Consider the following 17,802-nt stretch of genomic DNA (forward strand, 5'->3'; position numbering starts at 1 on the left):
CCCATCTCTGGTCACAACAGACATGACCTTTTACGAAAATTCAAAAGCTTTGCAATTTAATGTTACTAAGGTCTTTAGATTGGACTCACCAAAGATCATGTCTGAAAATATCTTTAGCAGGAGTTTTTTAATGTAAAAGGCCTGAAAATGGCAAAATAAATAAATAAATAAATTGCACTGAAATTACACTTTAAATCCAAAATGGCTGAGTTCCTGTTGGATTTTGGTTATGGTTCCAAGAGATCTCAGGACACTGCACGAGGCTGCCAAATTTCAGACAGATAGATGAAATGCAGTGCAGGGGATGATTTTTTGAAATGTTGTAGGTGGTGCTGTGGAGCCGTTTTACCATATTCAGTGATCAGAGCCCCCCCCCAAAAAAACAAGAAAGCTGTCATTAGGCTTGAGAAGTGGGGCAAATTTCTTGACTTTTCAAGCTTGCCCAGCACTTCAACAACAATTTCCTCTTTCATGCAGAATAGGCATGGCACCATGGCATGCATCACCACATTGGTTTTAAGGTGAATGCAATCAGCCTGAGAGGAATAGTACAATCAAAATTTCATGGCAAATTATTGGAATTCACCAACATGCCCTTCAACAACAATCAAAAGCGCCACACTTTAATATAGGCAACATCTGAAGTTTAAACTGGCCAAAGAAGAAGTTGTTTGGACAAAGTCAAAAGTTCAAAAAAGTATAAGGCCTGGTGGACTTCCTGTTGGGTTTCCATGAGTGGACCCCACTCGTGTGTAACAAACTTCATTCAAGTAGCTCGAACTATGTCTTGGTAGTACTTCATTAAAGATGTGTTAGGTGGCGCTATAGAGCAAAACTATTTTGAAACCATAAAATATGTAACTTTTCACCAGACTTTACACATGTGCTAATTTTGAGTACTTTTAGGCTTCATTACTTCATAAATAATAACAAATGGCGCAAATACAATGGGGCCTTCCCACTGTTACTGCTCAGGCCCTTATAACCAGTCATTTCTGTGGTAGTAAAATAACAATCCTGGTACAGCTATTACTAATTGCAGTACAACTAAAACTTGTCAAGCCAAAGTTAGTTCTTTCAATAGTTATCAGGCAGTTAAGAGTTATTGCTCCCTCTGAAAGTGTGAAAATCATCTCTGTGCCAGTGTTTATGTAAGTCCACAAACACCAGAGTTAATCGAACACTTCTGATAGCTCTGAAAAGCTGCCTCAAAGCCACATTAGCCACTATAAGTGGATAAACAGCTCTCCAATCAACACTTGTCCATGCACCAAATAACACAACTTCCTAACACTGTGCAGTTTGCTGGCCACCCTCTGAGGCACCCACACCATGTCCTGAATAAATGAATAAAAGACATGATCTCAAAATGTTTGTTCAACCCCAAACCAAGAGCTGAAGATGTTGTTTGCGATTGCACGGAGCTGGGTTGGCTTGTCAGTGATGAAGGCATGAAATCGATAAATGTCCTGATAACAGAAGCGGCCATTAGACAAAGCTGTCTGTAGGCAAAGAGTCCCTGATGTGACTGAAAACAAGTCGTGACAGCTCCAGTGCTTACTCTAAATGCCCAGAAATTCCCAAAATATTACTGTAAATACTTTTTGTTTGCCAGAATACATTAGATTACTTTACAGGCATTACTGTATGTATTTGTATACTGCATATACAGTAGTTTTTTTTTCAATAAAGCTAATGAACAGGATGCTCTAATGGGGTGTAACAGAAAGTGAGTGACCAAAACAATATCCTTCAGTTTCCATAATGCAACCCAAATGTGTCTTTTGCTCCTATCCCACCTGGTTAAACCCATGGCTTTCAAAACAGATCAAATCAAAAGAGCAAAAATGGAAACAGGACAACAAGAACAAAGCTGAGCTGTAAGATATGTCATGAAGATATAAAAATCATGTCTTGTATTGTAGGTAGTGTGCATTTGTTGTGCATTTCATGTTTGAATGTCTGAGTGAATGCTAGAGGAAGATATTCCACACAGGTACTGTGTAACTGTGAGTAACTTTCCAGCATTGCTGTGCAGTGGAGTTACAGGCACTGAATCCCATTAGTGTGCTGCAAACACTTGCTGTCTACAGCTGAGAAGGTGTGGGGTTCAGGGTCAGGTTCAAGTTTACTATAAAGCTGAACAGGACGTTGCTTTTTCATTTCATAAAGGATATCCATACTTAGAATTCAGACACGCAAATAAAATTGTAGTGGGCAAATATAATACACTTTATCTGGAGTGTACTATCTTGTTATTCATACAAACTGTGCACCCTGGCCTCTGACTGGAGGCAGCGAATCCAGCTTAACAGACTTTTGAAGTAATATCTTCCCATCTAAATGGTACAGTGAAAAATGAAGAGGCTAAAAATCGTTAGAAGCTCTGTGAACAGGTGCAAATGCTGTCTGCACTGACTGTGGGACAGATTTCAAATTGTAATTCAAGCTTTTAACACGTTCTAAAATGCAAACAAGCATGAGGTATGCCCTCAGAAATACAAACAGATGGATAAGCCATCAATATTTTCCAGATTGCAATCAAAAGGCAACCACAGATTAAAATGCAGTTGCTTTAATTTGTAACTGATTAATTTGCTTATCGTTTCAGTGACAAGCGATTTTCAGCTTTGGGGTTCGGCGCCAGAATCCCTCCGAATTATGAGGTGAGTATTTTTTGTGTGCATCTCTGTTCTCCCTTTTTACTCCTCTGTTCTAAACACTGTGCTTCTTCCAGTGATAATGATGTGTGCTGTATAGAAGTGTGCTCTTACCGAAACCAGGTATTTTCCACTAATCTGGGATTTGACGTTACGTGAGCCAATTTTCATGACCTGTTCCAGGACACAATTTGTCATTCAAAATTTCACATTTAAAACTAATTACCGAGGGTATTTTTATTCATAAGCCCCTCGTCTTAAAATATCCACTTGTCTCGAGAAAATATCACGTTACAATGACACAGAAGCCCCAGAGTGTTGATGCTCAATTTACATAAGAATTCATGAGTGTGAGAGCATTTGTTTAAGCAAATTAGACTTTGGGAACCGAAAGCCCTCGGTGATTCTGAATAGAGCCCCTGGGAGATGTCTGTCATGTGAACAGTGAGCACACACACACACACACACACGGACACACACGGACGAAACACCATCCTCACATAGTCTATCAGACCAGAAGGGCCTGTGTTTAATGTAAGATTGTAATGTGCTATTCTTCAGTAGGAAACACTCATAATTATCATTTCAATCATGCTCAGCTTTGCAGCTCAATAATGCAAACTATTAATTTCTGAATTTGCCATAGCAGTGATTTCCTCACAGGAGCCAATTTTATTTAAACCGTGTCCTGTTGATCTATTGTCGCTGGTGGCGCAGGTGATTCTAAATTAAGCTATTCGATAAATCATAAAGTGCATCTGTGGACTCATAGGTTAGGGACTGTACTAGGTGCCAGAAGTGCGAGGGCTCTTCTGACCGCGGTACCATTTATTATGCATTATGCATAAGTATTAAAGATGTTAATTTAATGCTAAAGATTTATCACATACAGTATGAGCTGTGGGAATTAATGAATAAAAAAAGAATAAATAATTTTTTCTAACACAGCACAAATAATACAAAACAAGTAACAAGTAGTTGAGTTGTATTATTTCTACACATTTCATTGCAAAATCTTTGACCTTTTTCATTTTACTATGAAGCCTTTCTTGGCTGTAACTGCTGATACTCGTGATTAAATGTGTGTTATTTAAATCTGAAATACAGAAGAAAAAAAACTTCCAAAGGTTTAGTCAATAATGAAATTAGGATTGTTTTTACACGTACGTCTCCTTGGTTTGCCTTTCAGACAACCACGATCTTCATTTGCATCTGGTCTTGGGCCAGTTGTTTTCTTCCAAGTGACCTCTTATGTGCTTCCCAGGTGGCCGGAAAGTATCCTTGATTTTTTAGCTTGATTGTGACTGCCATTAGAGCCACCTGCTGAATGCAAACTGCTCAGGAGTGAGTGTGGCACATATTCATGCAAATAATCTCCTGACCACAGAGGCACATTCACAACAACTAGCGCAGTATTTTATACGATCAAAGGAACAAAAAAAAAATGTTACGAACACTACAGTTTCTTTAAGATTGCAATATTAATGTCTGACTGTCATGCAACAGTTGGAATAGCTCAAATGAAACTAATAATATTACCAGTGCCTAAAAATGCTCTGTTCCATCTAAGTGTCTCTGAAAGCTATATGTGAGCCAGAGGCACAATCAGAAGCACACAAATGGACCATTTAAAAGGGAGACGGCTGTTAATAGCATTATTAGACATTATAATGTCATTAATGTTACACTTGGGTGTTGTACTGCTGCATCATGTGAGAAAGTCTGTTGTTAAACACTCTACACTGTGACTCACTTCAGGCTGTAAATCACATTATAGACGTGATTTACAAAAGTGACGTTAAAAAAAAGTAGCCAGCTGGAGAAGAGTCAGTTGTCACTGATCTGGCTGACAGTTGGTGCCTGTGGGAAAAAAAAACAGTTTCTTGTGAGAGGATGGATTGAGAGGGGGATTTTATTTTTGCCAATTAAACAGCTTTGAGATAAACAAAATGTATCTGACATTTGGATTGCAGGGAAAAAAACATTTAAAAGAAGAGTGGGTGCAAAGCCTGTTTTAAAAAAACAGATATTAAGCACGTAATACATGCTTTATGCTCATTACTGTATAGTGTGACGAATAATTGGTTCGGGATATGTATACAAATAGCATAGATAGACTGCACCATTATGGGACATACGCAAGCCTCATTAAAAAAACAATACGTGTCAAATTTCAGCAATATTTGATGAACATTTTAATCACAACTCTTGATGTTGTTGTCTGTTTACCACCTGATCTGATCTAGTTTGCCTTTGACTAATCTTAGGAAATGCAGTATTTCCCCTTGATTAGTTAAAAAAAAACCCCAAAACCTAATCCTCTTGTTGGACAACCACGCGATGTGAGTCACTATTATATTTACCCTGTGTCTTATTATCCTGCTGTCTTGTGTTTACCTTATATGACTTTTCCATGTGTTTCCTGTTTTACTGTGTGCATTATGTTTTGTTTCACTTCCTGTGTCATTAGTTAGATTTAGTTCAGCCATGTACTCACCTGTTTCTTATCATCGTCATTGTCGTCCCGGGTATTTAACTGCTTAGTTTCGATCAGTTCGTTATCTTGTAATTTTCTAAGCCAAATGTGTGTTTCCCAGTCCAGTCCAGTCCAGTCAGCCAGTTGGTCCATTTGAAAAACTGTAATTTTTACTGGAATAACATGAGCACACAGAAAACTTGTCTTCAGTTTTGGTCAACTGCTCTTTTTGATTCTATTTAGATCAAACGTTTGTATTCACCTAACATTTTTTAACAGAATTGAAGTAAAAAACAAAACATGGAAGTAAAAAAAGGTTCGATTTCTTCACCAAATCCTAAATTGGAAGCCTTTCACACTTTCTCCTCTCGTTCCCCACTCACAGGTGTCCCATGACTTTGCCATTAATTTCAACCCAGAGGATGATGAATGTGAAGGTAGGTTGAAGGGCTTTGTTTACCTCCACTGATAGTAGTAGAAAGAGCATCTACACCACCGGTAAAATAACACAAACTAATTAGGTGCAACCATTTCTGTCTCTCTGTAATTTTGTACTTACTTAAAAGTTAGTGTTTCAATGTGATAATATTCATGGATTTCATAACTGATTGGTTGAAACCTAAAGTGTCCGTCTTCAAATTGTGAAAAACAACAACAAAAATAATTCAGGCCAAGTTTGTTAGTATTCAGCAAATGAGTCATCTGACTGTACACTTCAGCCTGGACTTGTTAACTGACAGGTGTAGGTACCTGTGATGATGTTTTCTTCAATCCGCTCTCGCTTTGATCAGAGATCCAAGGAGTGGTTGAGGCATACCAGAACTGCCTTCCTAAGATCCAGTTGTACGGCCCTACCAACGTTGCTCCGATCATTAACAGGCTAGCCAAGGTGGCGGCAGGTGACGGCAACATTAAAGATGCTTCTGTGAGTGCACATTTTTACTCTTTTTTTCTTTTTCCTCAGAAATATTTGGTTCTTTATTTTATACGGCCTTTTTGTTTTTCCCGGGGTTTCTTTTTGCCTCCTAGTGAAATTCCTCAAGACAGCATTGCTAATAGTAGTAATTTCCTTTGGTCCAAAAGAAGTAGGAGCCCATTATAAAACAAGTAGTACTTTTTAAATCATACAGAGCTGTATTGACAATATTTCATTCAACATATTTTGATATCATTTCCTTTTTTGTACAGCAGTTAAAGTGTGTCTAATAGAGTTACTTGCTGCTCATGTTTCCTAATGCTGAGAGTAAAGACTCAGGATTTTGATCCACCGCCTGCACAGACATTGTGTTCTGAACTATTACACATACTGTGATTGCACTGACCTTCATTATAATTTATTCCTAAATGTCAGTCTGCCTTTTGAACAGTAACAGCAAACAAACTTCGACTCATTGGACCAATCCGAAGTGTTTACAGTACATTGTTCCATGTTAATATCCTGGGTCCATGCTGCTCAAGTAATTACACACTTGAAATGAATTTTGCGCACACGGACACACATGTGGTGTCTCTGCTTGTGATCTAGTTGTTCTTTATCTTATGCTCCTTTTTTTTTTTGATCATTTGTTTTGGACTCTGTTGTTTTCTATGTAACATTTTTGACTAACTGACACAAACACATAATCTTTTCTACTCAGCAGAGGCTGTAAAATGATCCAGAACAGCATGAAAGGCCTCCTTCAGATGACAGCGCACACTGAGCTTAGAACCACATGTTGCGGTTGAAATGGGTTAACGTTAGCATGGATTAATTCACAGTGAAAGGTTTTATCTTCTTCCAGCGATACCACATCCTGCTCATCCTCACGGATGGTGTAGTGACTGACATGGCAGACACACGTGAAGCCATTGTACGAGCCTCCTACCAGCCTCTCTCCATAATCATTGTTGGTGTGGGCAATGCCGACTTCACAGACATGCAAATTTTGGATGGAGACGATGGAGTCCTACGCTCACCGAAGGGCGAGCCGGTCCTCAGAGACATTGTGCAGTTTGTGCCCTTCAGAGACTTCAAAACGGTCAGTCCTTCTCTCCATCTGTCTGCTTTTGTTGACTTGTTCAGGATTCCTTTCAATCCTGCTCTGTGTGACTGCTTAGCATGGGATGCTCTCAAAAATAATAATTATTATAATTTTATTAAGCCCTTGTCATTTAAAAGAATAAACAGGCAGCTTTTGCTGGTTTTTCAACTGCTACAGATGGCCATCATGGACTGGAGGAAATCCAGAAATGTGCACACACGAGAACGGTTTCTTAATGTTGTTACATCCAATTAGTAATTTTTCCGATGTATAATTGCACCGTCTGTTATAGATTCTTGTTCATGTCTCCCTATTTTCTGAAAATATGCACAGAATACACGGAATAACGAGTTAATGCATAAACTAAATAAAATCTTTTCCTCACTCTGCACTCATCTGATAGTACACATCAGCCAATTCAGCCACAACCATCAAAACGCCATATCAGTGAACACATTTCAAAGTAATGTTGTTCATTGCTTTGCTGGAATTACAGAGATTCGGACAGTCAATGCAAGAAGAACTAAAGCTGTTCTGGCCACTTCTGATGAATCAGATTCATTTTAATTTACTTACTGCATATTAGGTTAGTGTTTCAGTCTGAAACTATCAGTTCATGCAAGTCACTTAAGTTGAAAATGAATTATAAGATATGTTGCCACATTTATGTTCCTGTAATGTATATGTATAACTTTATGCTACTGTGCAACTGTAGATTGCCCCTTAATAGTAAGAAAAACACGAATAAATCAGTGGCAATGCAGTAAAACAAACACTGCAGGACTTATTATTTTGGTTTATGTAACTCCTGGGAGTGAGACAGAACAGACTTTGTACAGAGTAATGCACACAACAGGTGCCATCTAATAGAGGTCTTACTCTGACGTACTTTTAAAAATTTGTCTGAAACAAAGAACATCATTATTGCCACCAGAGGCTCTAGATGTAGATGAGAAACCTTATAACCTTTATGTTCCTTATCACAGATTAAAACAATATTTAACAATTGTCTTAACAACTCCAGCTGTTCTCTAACTTTGTTGCAGGCATCACCTGCCGCCCTGGCCAAATGTGTTCTGGCAGAGGTGCCCAGCCAAGTAGTAGAGTACTTCAGCCACAAGGCCATCTCTCCTATGAGTCCTATGAGGGACTTACCGACTCCCATCCTCAGCCCAGTTGCCACCACTCCAACAGAATAACTGCACACCCTGTTCCCGCGACTAAGCTTTGACCACAGCATCAGTCTGGCAAACTGAGAAGGATGCTTGTCTCACTTTGGACATAAACTGGAGAAAAAAACCTTCTAAATGTGTTGTCGCTCGTGTATTTCATTTTTCAAAACAAGCAAAGTGTTTACACAAGGACGGTACTACAGAGATTGTGGGTTATATTTCTGCGCTCAGTGCGGATTGAGCACTCGTCTCTGACTGTGCAAATCGACCATCCAGCTGTTTCAGCATCAGGAGTCCTGGAGGATTTTTTCCCCCCATGATTTTTATGCATGCAGACAAATCCCTTAGTGACGATCTACTGATCGCGGCAGGCTTAATATTCTTTGTTGCCCATGAAGTTCAGCTTTTTCCCCTTATACATACAGTGTGTTCAGATATTGTTTTGGAGAGGTACTATACCAGATGATTTCATCGCAATTTGATTGTTTTAACTTAAGTATGGACGTGTGGATGGTTTAAAATAGTTAATAACAAATAAACAATTTGCCCTGCAAATCAAAATCTGTCTGCAGAATTGGCCAAACAACCCATGACCTGACATTGGAATAAATGAAAACGGTTGCTAAGGCTTAAAAGCTTTTTTTTTTCTTCCAAAAGGCAGCAACCATAATCAACAAATCAAGAGCAGCCCTCATTGCAAATGCAAGAACTGGCACTACTACTTCTTGGCAAACAAAAACAATTAGTGCCATGTGTGATTGACAGTTGGACTGTACAGGTTGCCAAATGTATGTATCCTGTGTAAAATAAGCGTCTAAATAACAGCTCTGAACCATTTTCCAAGAAAACCTGATGAAAAAACAGCAGCAATGGAAATATCTTTGTTGAGCGCTCTCATGCCAGACTTGTTCATCTTGAACTTCTGTGAAACTGCAAGCGACATAATAACTTCAGCAATCTGCAATATTTGCTACAGCTTCAGCTCTTGGTGTGCTTTTTCAGTTGTAACAGGGAGCCGAAAAGACAGAGCAAGATAGGAACGGAAGATGTGTTTGGGTGGTTGTGTAGTAGCGAAAGGTTGTAAGGCGCTGCCTTTTCTGCGGGTATCCGTGAGCAAAGCTCGAGTAACATACTCTCAAAGAGCTAATCGATGACTGCGCCCTATTTTTGGTCTCTTGTCTAGTGGCTACGATGTAAGCTGTGAAAGTCATGCTTTTTGTCGGGTGAATCCTTTCCCTCTGAATTGTCCATCTTTGTTTGTTGTCATCTCTAAACCATGCAGGTTGTACTTTCTGCAGTGACTTCTTTTTATAGATATATTTCCGTTCCTTTTTTGTGCTGCCTTTTATATGAAATATAATTCTACTTGATGTTTGATGATAGATTTAATGGGTGAGAAAGACAAGAAATGAAAGCACAAGTGAACCATTAGCGCTGTTATGCACAACTTAATATATCCATTACATTTACATCACATAGATCAAAATCTAAAACAATAGTATGACTGGTCACCAAATTTCCATTTTCTTCAGCGTTTCATAATAATAAAAAAGAAAAACGTCGATCCATGATAAACTGTTCTTTATTTCACTTCCATCTAACTCTTGCCTGAAGGTTTCCCGTTTACTGGATGGAGACCTTTGATTTTGCTGTTCTATTGAGCTTCACAATGTTCAGTATATAAAAGACGTAACCTTCATTTTTATTTATCCTGCCTGAGCTTTGTCAGATTGTCTTCATATTGTTCAGAGTGTAGCCCGTAACCCGTGTCAGTCAGAAAAAGCTGTCATGTTTTGCCCTTATTACTAATGCTACAGTGCTTAAAGCACAGTCTCTAAACTGAAACGCTTTGCAGCAGAAAAACAAGTTGCTGTTTTTTAAAAATATATATATATTATTATTGTTCTGTGAATACCTGTGTGGATATTGCAATCTAAAGAAGAAAAGAGAGACTGTGTGTTTAAGCTACCGGCAATTATTTTTCAACGAGTGTGCAAAAAGTCAACAGCACCAGATAGTCCTTCAAAAGGCGTCCTCTTGGCATTTAATTAATTTTCAAGTGTACAAATAACCTTGACAACAAAAACTTTTGCCTAATCAAGTAACTATTTCCAAGAATGTAGATTTCACCTCAGCATTACATTTTTACTGATCAACACTCATTCAAAAGATTTTTACGTTTTGAATGAAATCTCTCCCTGAACTAAAGAAATCCTATATTTTTCTTAGTATTGTGTTCTCCTTTGGTATTCAGTTGCATATGCAAGGTTTGCTTTAATGACAGTGTTAATAATTACAAGTTTAAGCCCCACAGAAAGTGTTAAATTCCTCATTAATCATCTGATGACCATTGCTTAAAAACGTGATCATACAGTAGTGAGTTTCAGTAAAAATAAATAACATGAGCGCTCCACGACTGTCAAGCTGGATAATGTGCAAATTATACACTAACACGGTTTGGCTGTTCTTTATTTGACCCTGTACTTCGTATATTTATCTACAATGGTGCATTTGCACTGTGAATGATTCTGAATGGTGACAAATGCACTTGGAAAGAAACCACTCTGTCACTGCCAATAAATGTACAGGAAGCAAATTAAGTCTTTACAGCTACTCCATCATGCACATATCCACTCCAAACTACAAATACTAGTCAGACTTTGATTTGTCCTCTAGAGTTTAACCACCCTTCCCCAGACACAGATTATTGACTTCCCATGAAAGCACCTAAACACAGCTACCTCTGCTGTCAGCTGCTTTTTGAACTTTGATGATCAGCTATTGAGGATTCTTCTGTCACTGTGGATCACAGGATGAGACCTATTGATTCAGCAGGCCTTGATTCAGAGCCGTACTCGGTTACTCGAATGTAAATAATCCTGGAGGGAATTGCGTCTCACAGCTGAAGCGTAGAGCCATGTTACCAGTTTACAGCGGGGTAGGAATAAATGCAAAAATGAGGAAATTCTCGGCTGGAATAATCAGCATCTGAAGATTTTGGCTGGTTATTCAGAAGTTTTGACTTTCCTGCATGATGAATGATTGTTTTGCTGTTCATGCATCTTAATACAGTCCTTATTATTCTCCTGTAAATGATTTACAGCACAGAAAATGTTGCCATTCTTGGATAATTACTGTAACAAAAAGCATTTTTTAAGAGATTTTGTCAATGAAGCAAGCTTTGTACTTTATCACAATTCTTTAGCTGCCACTTATTCTAATGAAATATGGCAGGAAGTGCAGATATCAAATAGTATTTCTGTTCCTTGAGGGCAAACCAGCTCCCTTATTAATAACTAGAAGACATCCATGTTCATTCTGTGATTTGTGCCTTAACGTGGCAATACGCTTTTTGTCCCCTGTAACTTACAGTATCTCACTCTACGCGACTCTGCCTCAGGTTATGAGCTGCTCCGGCTCAAATGGTTCATTCCCTTATACCTTTAACATTTGCATGAGATGGGATTTTAAAAATGATCAGTAATTAACCACAGAATTCAGGCTAAACGTTATCCCTTATAAGCAACTTTAGTTTGCTTTTATCATCAACAATGCTTCATGGCTTATCTAAATTACAAGGGGTGTTTGATGGTTGTACAGCAGTGATGGATGGGTCTTCTATGCTTCACCAGATTTTCCGCAAACAAATCTTCGAAATCTTTACTCAATTCAATTAAAGATCCTATTCTGTTTCCATTTCCTTTTAACTGCAATGATTCAAATATGGAATGCTGAAATAATAATTGTGTGCTTGTTTGCAAGAACTGCCCTGAACCCAGGCATCATCAAGGCTCAACAAACTTAATTCGATTTTTTTTTAAAAATAAAAATAAACGGCATTCTTATTCTAATGAGAATTTATCTACTGCACCATAATGGTGCAATCAAGAGTTAACTAAAGCAGTAAGACCGCAGTGCATGTACCCATCTTGCTCTGCAGATTGGAAAAAAAAAAAGCTGTGAGGAATTCACTGAGCTACTTATTCTCCCTTATCTATTCTTGCACTATTGTCAGACAAAATTAACAAGTCATAGGTTTTACACCTCCTCGTTGTATCGGAAATTTCCCATGCACTCTCTCTCTTTCTCTCTATCTTTCCCCTGCTCAGCAGAGTAGGGTTTACAGTCCATAACTGTAATATGAACCTGGTGTAACTGCCGGCCCCGTGGCCAACAAGGATCCCATGCATCATTAGTAAATATTTGATTTCTTTAAAGGGAAAAAAGGGATTTATTGCATGCATACTTTTATTGTTACGCTGTGCTGTACAGTCATTCCTTTGGATTTTATGATATGCTAATATGCAAGCCTGCATTTGCACAAACCTCTGTTCCTGTAGTTTATGCTCTTTGTCTTGCAGTTAGGTAAATAAATCTCATCATTTAAGTGAAAATGTCTCTGGGGTTTATTGTAATTAAATAAACGATTAATTACTGAATGATTCAAATCTCGAATCAGCATTAATCTGTTTCTTTTGTCATCTAGCTTCTTCTGATCCTACTCATATATTCCAGTGATCATCTCACAAAACATTTCCTCGCCTCACGCTGCCACACAAGCAGGATGAAAAGAAAAAGCGATACTGATGTGCTTGGTAAAAAGTAGGTTAGGCTATCAGCTACACATTTGCTTTGTGTGGTTTGCCGATGCTGTGAGTACCTAGCATGGAAAGAGGGACTAAGCCTACTCTTTAATTCCATCAGACAGCTCCTTTCATTTAACGGCTATTGTTGAGAGCACTGAATAACGGTTGTTTCCATGGTGACACCTACTTGTGGGGAGACGTAGACCTTCATTTTTGTCAGATTCAGGGACAAAGATGCAGGATGTGGTGAGGACTCTGGCAGGAGGTCATCTGCACATGTTTTATGAACGAAGGTTTGATTGTGATGAAAACTGTTTTTATCAAGGCCACTAAATGTCCAGGATGGCTTTGAGCCTCAGGTGGGCTCTGAGTCCAGTATAGACGGCTTTTCCTTCTCTCGCTGTCGGGCTCTCTTCTGCAGCCCTTTTTGTGCCTGGTTGACTGATTTATGGCCACAATTAAAGAACACTCACCATCGCTTAACATTCACTGGCAATAAAATCAACAACAGGCTTGCACCCTGGGACAAGGTGCTGTTGTTTAGTGAAAGCAGCTCATTGCCTCCATGTTATCACATTACTTTTAATGCCTTTAAACTCAGCTGGGCTTCCCTCGCCCTGGTATTACTTGGAGGTCTATCTGGAGGTGCTGCAAAAGCAGTAAGGACAGGAGGAGGACTCATTGGTTGGTTTTATTCTCAGTGGCTGGTTGCCTATAATGAGGAAATGACTAATAAGTGATGGAGAATGGGAAATCTCTGTAGTAATTAGCTACTCCCCCTTCCCCGAGGGAACAGTACACACCTTTGAAATGCTTCCAGTAAGCTTACCCAGTGTATCGCTCACATGCCCGTTATTCTCCTGTTACTTTGTGCACATACATGTATGTTTACGCATAGACATAGACACAAGTTAAAGAATAAAGCTGTTAATAATGCTTTTGTGAGGAGCACCTGTGCAAGTTACAAAAAGGAAAAGCAATTCCTACGATTACATTATATTATCTTCAAATGATGCCGTGTTCTCAGGCACCAGCAGCTTTCTCAGCACCCTTGGTCGATCATGCATGCAGAGAGCTTGATTGAAGCGAGTCTCTTCAAACATGTCAATAGATGAGTCATCTGGAATCAGGATTCAAGCATCCTGATAAGGAAGAAGAAAAGACACAGCGCCACAGAGGAGAATGAAGTTTGGATTCCGAGTTCAATTAAATTCACTTTGAGAAAATGTTGTGCAGTCAAGCAATGTCATCCCGTGGTCCTGAATCGTGCCTCATTTGTTATCGCACTCTCCCGCACCTTTGTGCCGTCCACTGACATTCTCTCTTTTCATTTCAATTTTCACATTTATTTTGCAATTCAAGAGCCATTGTTACTGCTTGGGAGAAAACAAAAAACGTTCAGCATTCAGAAACTATCAGCATTCAGTGTAAGTTTTCCCATAACACAAACACTTAATGTGAAACCCCTCATCATAATACTGTGAGACCTTAGGAGGCTGCGTGCTTGAGATAAATGCTAATGCAAGGATGACAATACAGTCATGGTGACAATGCTAATATACTTTTAGCAAGAAATGTTTACTAGGTTCATCCTCTTTGTTTGCATTTTCATACTAAACATGCAAATTAAACAAAAAGATGCAGGTGAATTTGATGGGTAGGTCATTAATTTCGCAGGTGTGTTTGTAATAAATGAGAAAACTGCAATGATGACAATTGCGGGAGATTTAAAGTTAAGGGATCACTAAAGTTAATACACTTTCATCTATCCAGTCGACCCTTATTCAATCTCAAGAAATCATGTGTGGACAGTCCTTTTTTGTTCAGTGACATCTGTCAACACGAAAAGTAAGGAGATAAAGCACAAAGAGAAGAGGCATTATCACAGCTGGTTAAATAAAAATCACGGAAAACTTTCCGTTTACTCAACATGGTCAGTTAGACAAGATAATTAAAATGCAAATTAATATGAGTAACCATAACAAATTGCAAATAAAATAAATATTCCACCCATCCACTTTTTTTGTTTCTGCTTATCCGTTGCTGGAGCCTATCCCAACCGAGAGCCTGGGTACACCGTGGACAGGTCGCCAGCGCTCATTTTTACACCCACGTCCAATTTAGAATCACCAATGAACCCAACAGGCTGTCTTTGTACTGTGCGGAAGAAGTAAATATTCGACTGATAAACGAGGTAATTAAAATGTGAAATAAAATACAGTGGTGTGAAACTAGTAGAGGTGCCCTGATTTAAAAAACAAAAACTTAAAAGAAAATCACATTTGTAAAAGGTTTGAGTGTATTGGGTTTTGTATTTTTCCTACTGGAGTCGGGAGAAACGAAATTAAAAGCAGCCTCTTCATGTTCAGAGCTAAGAAGAATCTGAAGGTGAAGTTTTAATTTTCCAGTAGGGACTGGTGCCAGTGACTCTCACATCTCTCTTTAAGCGAAGCCCACCTAATGTAATTATATGTAATGAGATGATATGTACTGTAGGCATTGTCAGGTGTAAGACACATAAGATGTTAAGAGGATACATGCCTATAAATCGTCTCCGTCTAGGCAAAATGCCCCAAGAAGGAAGCTCATTATACAAAAGTACAGTGTCTCCGTGCCACAGCCCTAGATCCATCTACACCTCTGACACCAACAGATATAGTCGTATAAATTAGACTCCCTCATGAAATCACAACTTTAACTCTTCTGTTTCCCACCGGCATAGCGTCTCCCTTCCCTCTCACTTCCATCCTTTCAGCTTTACTAAAACGATGTGAGAATCCTACCTGCAATGGAGTCACACAACCGTGGCGTTATCAATACAGAGATCTAGATGAGTTAGAGTGGGAGAGCCATCTTCCAGTCTGTCAAGATTTTTTATTTTTTCACCTATGCCACCCTTTTTTATTTCTCGAGTAGCGTGAGCAGACGTGATCATGGATCACTGGCTGCTTCATTTTTGTTAAAAGTAAAAAAAAAAAAAAAAAAGGAAAAATACTGTAATTAAAGGAGCGAAAGAAAATACTGTCCTGATTCTTCTGCAAAGGTTTTGTCTTTGGTAGATTCTGTCTGTAAGCATGACAGCTTAACATGTTTTGAATGAGTCCTGATAAAACTTGTAGGGGTGTAGATCAGGGGTCATGTTAACAATCCATTAAAATTTGGCTACCGTGGTCTTCATGTTCAACTTAATGATTTATTGAATAAAAATGTATTCTTACAAATGTATAGTGTTTATTGTCAACATATAAAAAGTACCATATAAGAATTTCGAATGCCATGTCGCAGTTGACGTCTAACCTTTCCTTCAAGGTCAATAAATTGATTTTAAGGTCAACAGTGACTTTTTAAATGATATAATTAGAATACATGTACTATAATCCTGAATAATTAGTATTTCTTATATATATATTATATATATATATTATCTCGGGGTCTTGTTCGCGAGTGATGGGAGAAGGGAGCCGGAGATCGACAGACGGATTGGGGCTGCAGCTGCAGTAATGCAGACGCTGCACCAGTCCGTCGTGGTGAAAAGGGAGCTGAGTGTAAAAGCGAAGCTCTCAATTTACCGGTCGATCTATGTCCCTACCCTCACCTATGGCCACGAGCTGTGGGTAGTGACCGAAAGAACGAGATCGCGGATACAAGCGGCAGAAATGAGCTTCCTCCGAAGGGTGGCTGGCCTCTCCCTTAGAGATAGGGTGAGAAGTTCGGCCATCCGGGAGGGGCTCAGAGTAGAGCAGCTGCTGCTCCACATCGAAAGGAGCCAGCTGAGGTGGTTCGGGCATCTGACAAGGATGCCCCCTGGGCGCCTCCTGGGTGAGGTGTTCCAGGCATGTCCCACCGGGAGGAGGCCCCAGGGCAGACCCAGGACACGCTGGAGAGATTATATCTCTCGGCTGGCCTGGGAACGCCTTGGTATTCCCCCGGATAAGCTGGAGGAGGTGGCTGGGGAGAGGGAAGTCTGGGCCTCTTTGCTTAGGCTGCTGCCCCCGCGACCCGGCCTCGGATAAAGCGGATGAAGATGGATGGATGGATGGATGGATATATATATTATGAGTTGTGCTTTGCTTTTGTTTTCACTGGACCACACGCTTTTTAAAAGTATGTTTAAAAAGAACAAAGAAGACATACAAGGTATAATACTATACAGTATATACTGCATAGAGACAGAGCTGCCTTGGTGGAGGTTTTCTTGTTTGACTTTGGACTTATACTGAATTTTATCAGGACCTGTTGCAGTCAGTTTTTGTGTTTACTCATCCACCAGACACAATGTTAACGCTCACCTGGGAATGTGCACACTATGCTCTCACAAGGCATAAAAAGCACTGGGTCACTTTTTCTGACTCGTTTCATAATAAGACGACAGACATGCTGGAATACTGCTTCACAATTTCATTGGGCAAAGGTTACTTTGGGTTTTTGCTAGATTATGTAACTGAGGAACCTGAAGGGTGAAAAGTAATCTATAGAGGAGCTGCAAATATTCTGCTGGGCTGGGATGATTGGCAGTTACGTGCTAATCGGGTTAAATAGAGCGGTGTACACATGCTCGTGCTAATTGTTGGAATCAGCAGAAGAGCTGTATAAATGCAGAAATGTTATGATGTTGACTTTATAATAAAAGGAATGGAAAGGTGAGCCGATGATGCTGTTCAACACATTATCAAACAGTTCAAGTTACACTCCAGTGCACATCCACTGGCCACTTTATTAGGCATACCTGTTGTCAGAAGTATTTAATCAGCCAATCACATTTTAGCAACTCAGTCCATTTAGGCATGTGGACATGGTCAAGGCATGGCTATTAGCGCCAGATAGACTGGTATGAGTATATCAAAAACTGCTGATCTACTGGGATTTTTCCACAGAACTGTCTCTAGG

At 39.3% G+C, this 17,802-nt stretch overlaps 1 protein-coding gene across 4 annotated transcripts in view; it reads left to right on the forward strand.

The window, feature by feature from the left end:
- The window catches only part of cpne7 (copine VII), a 36,002-nt gene extending 23,279 nt beyond the window's left edge, over window positions 1-12,723 (forward strand). For all 4 annotated transcript variants that reach the window (XM_005741593.1, XM_005741592.1, XM_005741591.1 and 1 more), the window contains 5 exons: window positions 2,612-2,666; window positions 5,522-5,573; window positions 5,928-6,061; window positions 6,918-7,154; window positions 8,204-12,723. In XM_005741593.1, coding sequence (XP_005741650.1) covers window positions 2,612-2,666; window positions 5,522-5,573; window positions 5,928-6,061; window positions 6,918-7,154; window positions 8,204-8,356 — 631 coding nt within the window. In that variant the 3' untranslated portion in view covers window positions 8,357-12,723. The remainder of the gene's footprint in view (window positions 1-2,611; window positions 2,667-5,521; window positions 5,574-5,927; window positions 6,062-6,917; window positions 7,155-8,203) is intronic.
- Window positions 12,724-17,802: the final 5,079 nt, after the last annotated feature.

Source organism: Pundamilia nyererei, unplaced genomic scaffold, assembly GCF_000239375.1.
Source record: "Pundamilia nyererei isolate P.nyererei 1_Seehausen unplaced genomic scaffold, PunNye1.0 scaffold00112, whole genome shotgun sequence".
Classification (NCBI taxonomy): domain Eukaryota; kingdom Metazoa; phylum Chordata; class Actinopteri; order Cichliformes; family Cichlidae; genus Pundamilia; species Pundamilia nyererei.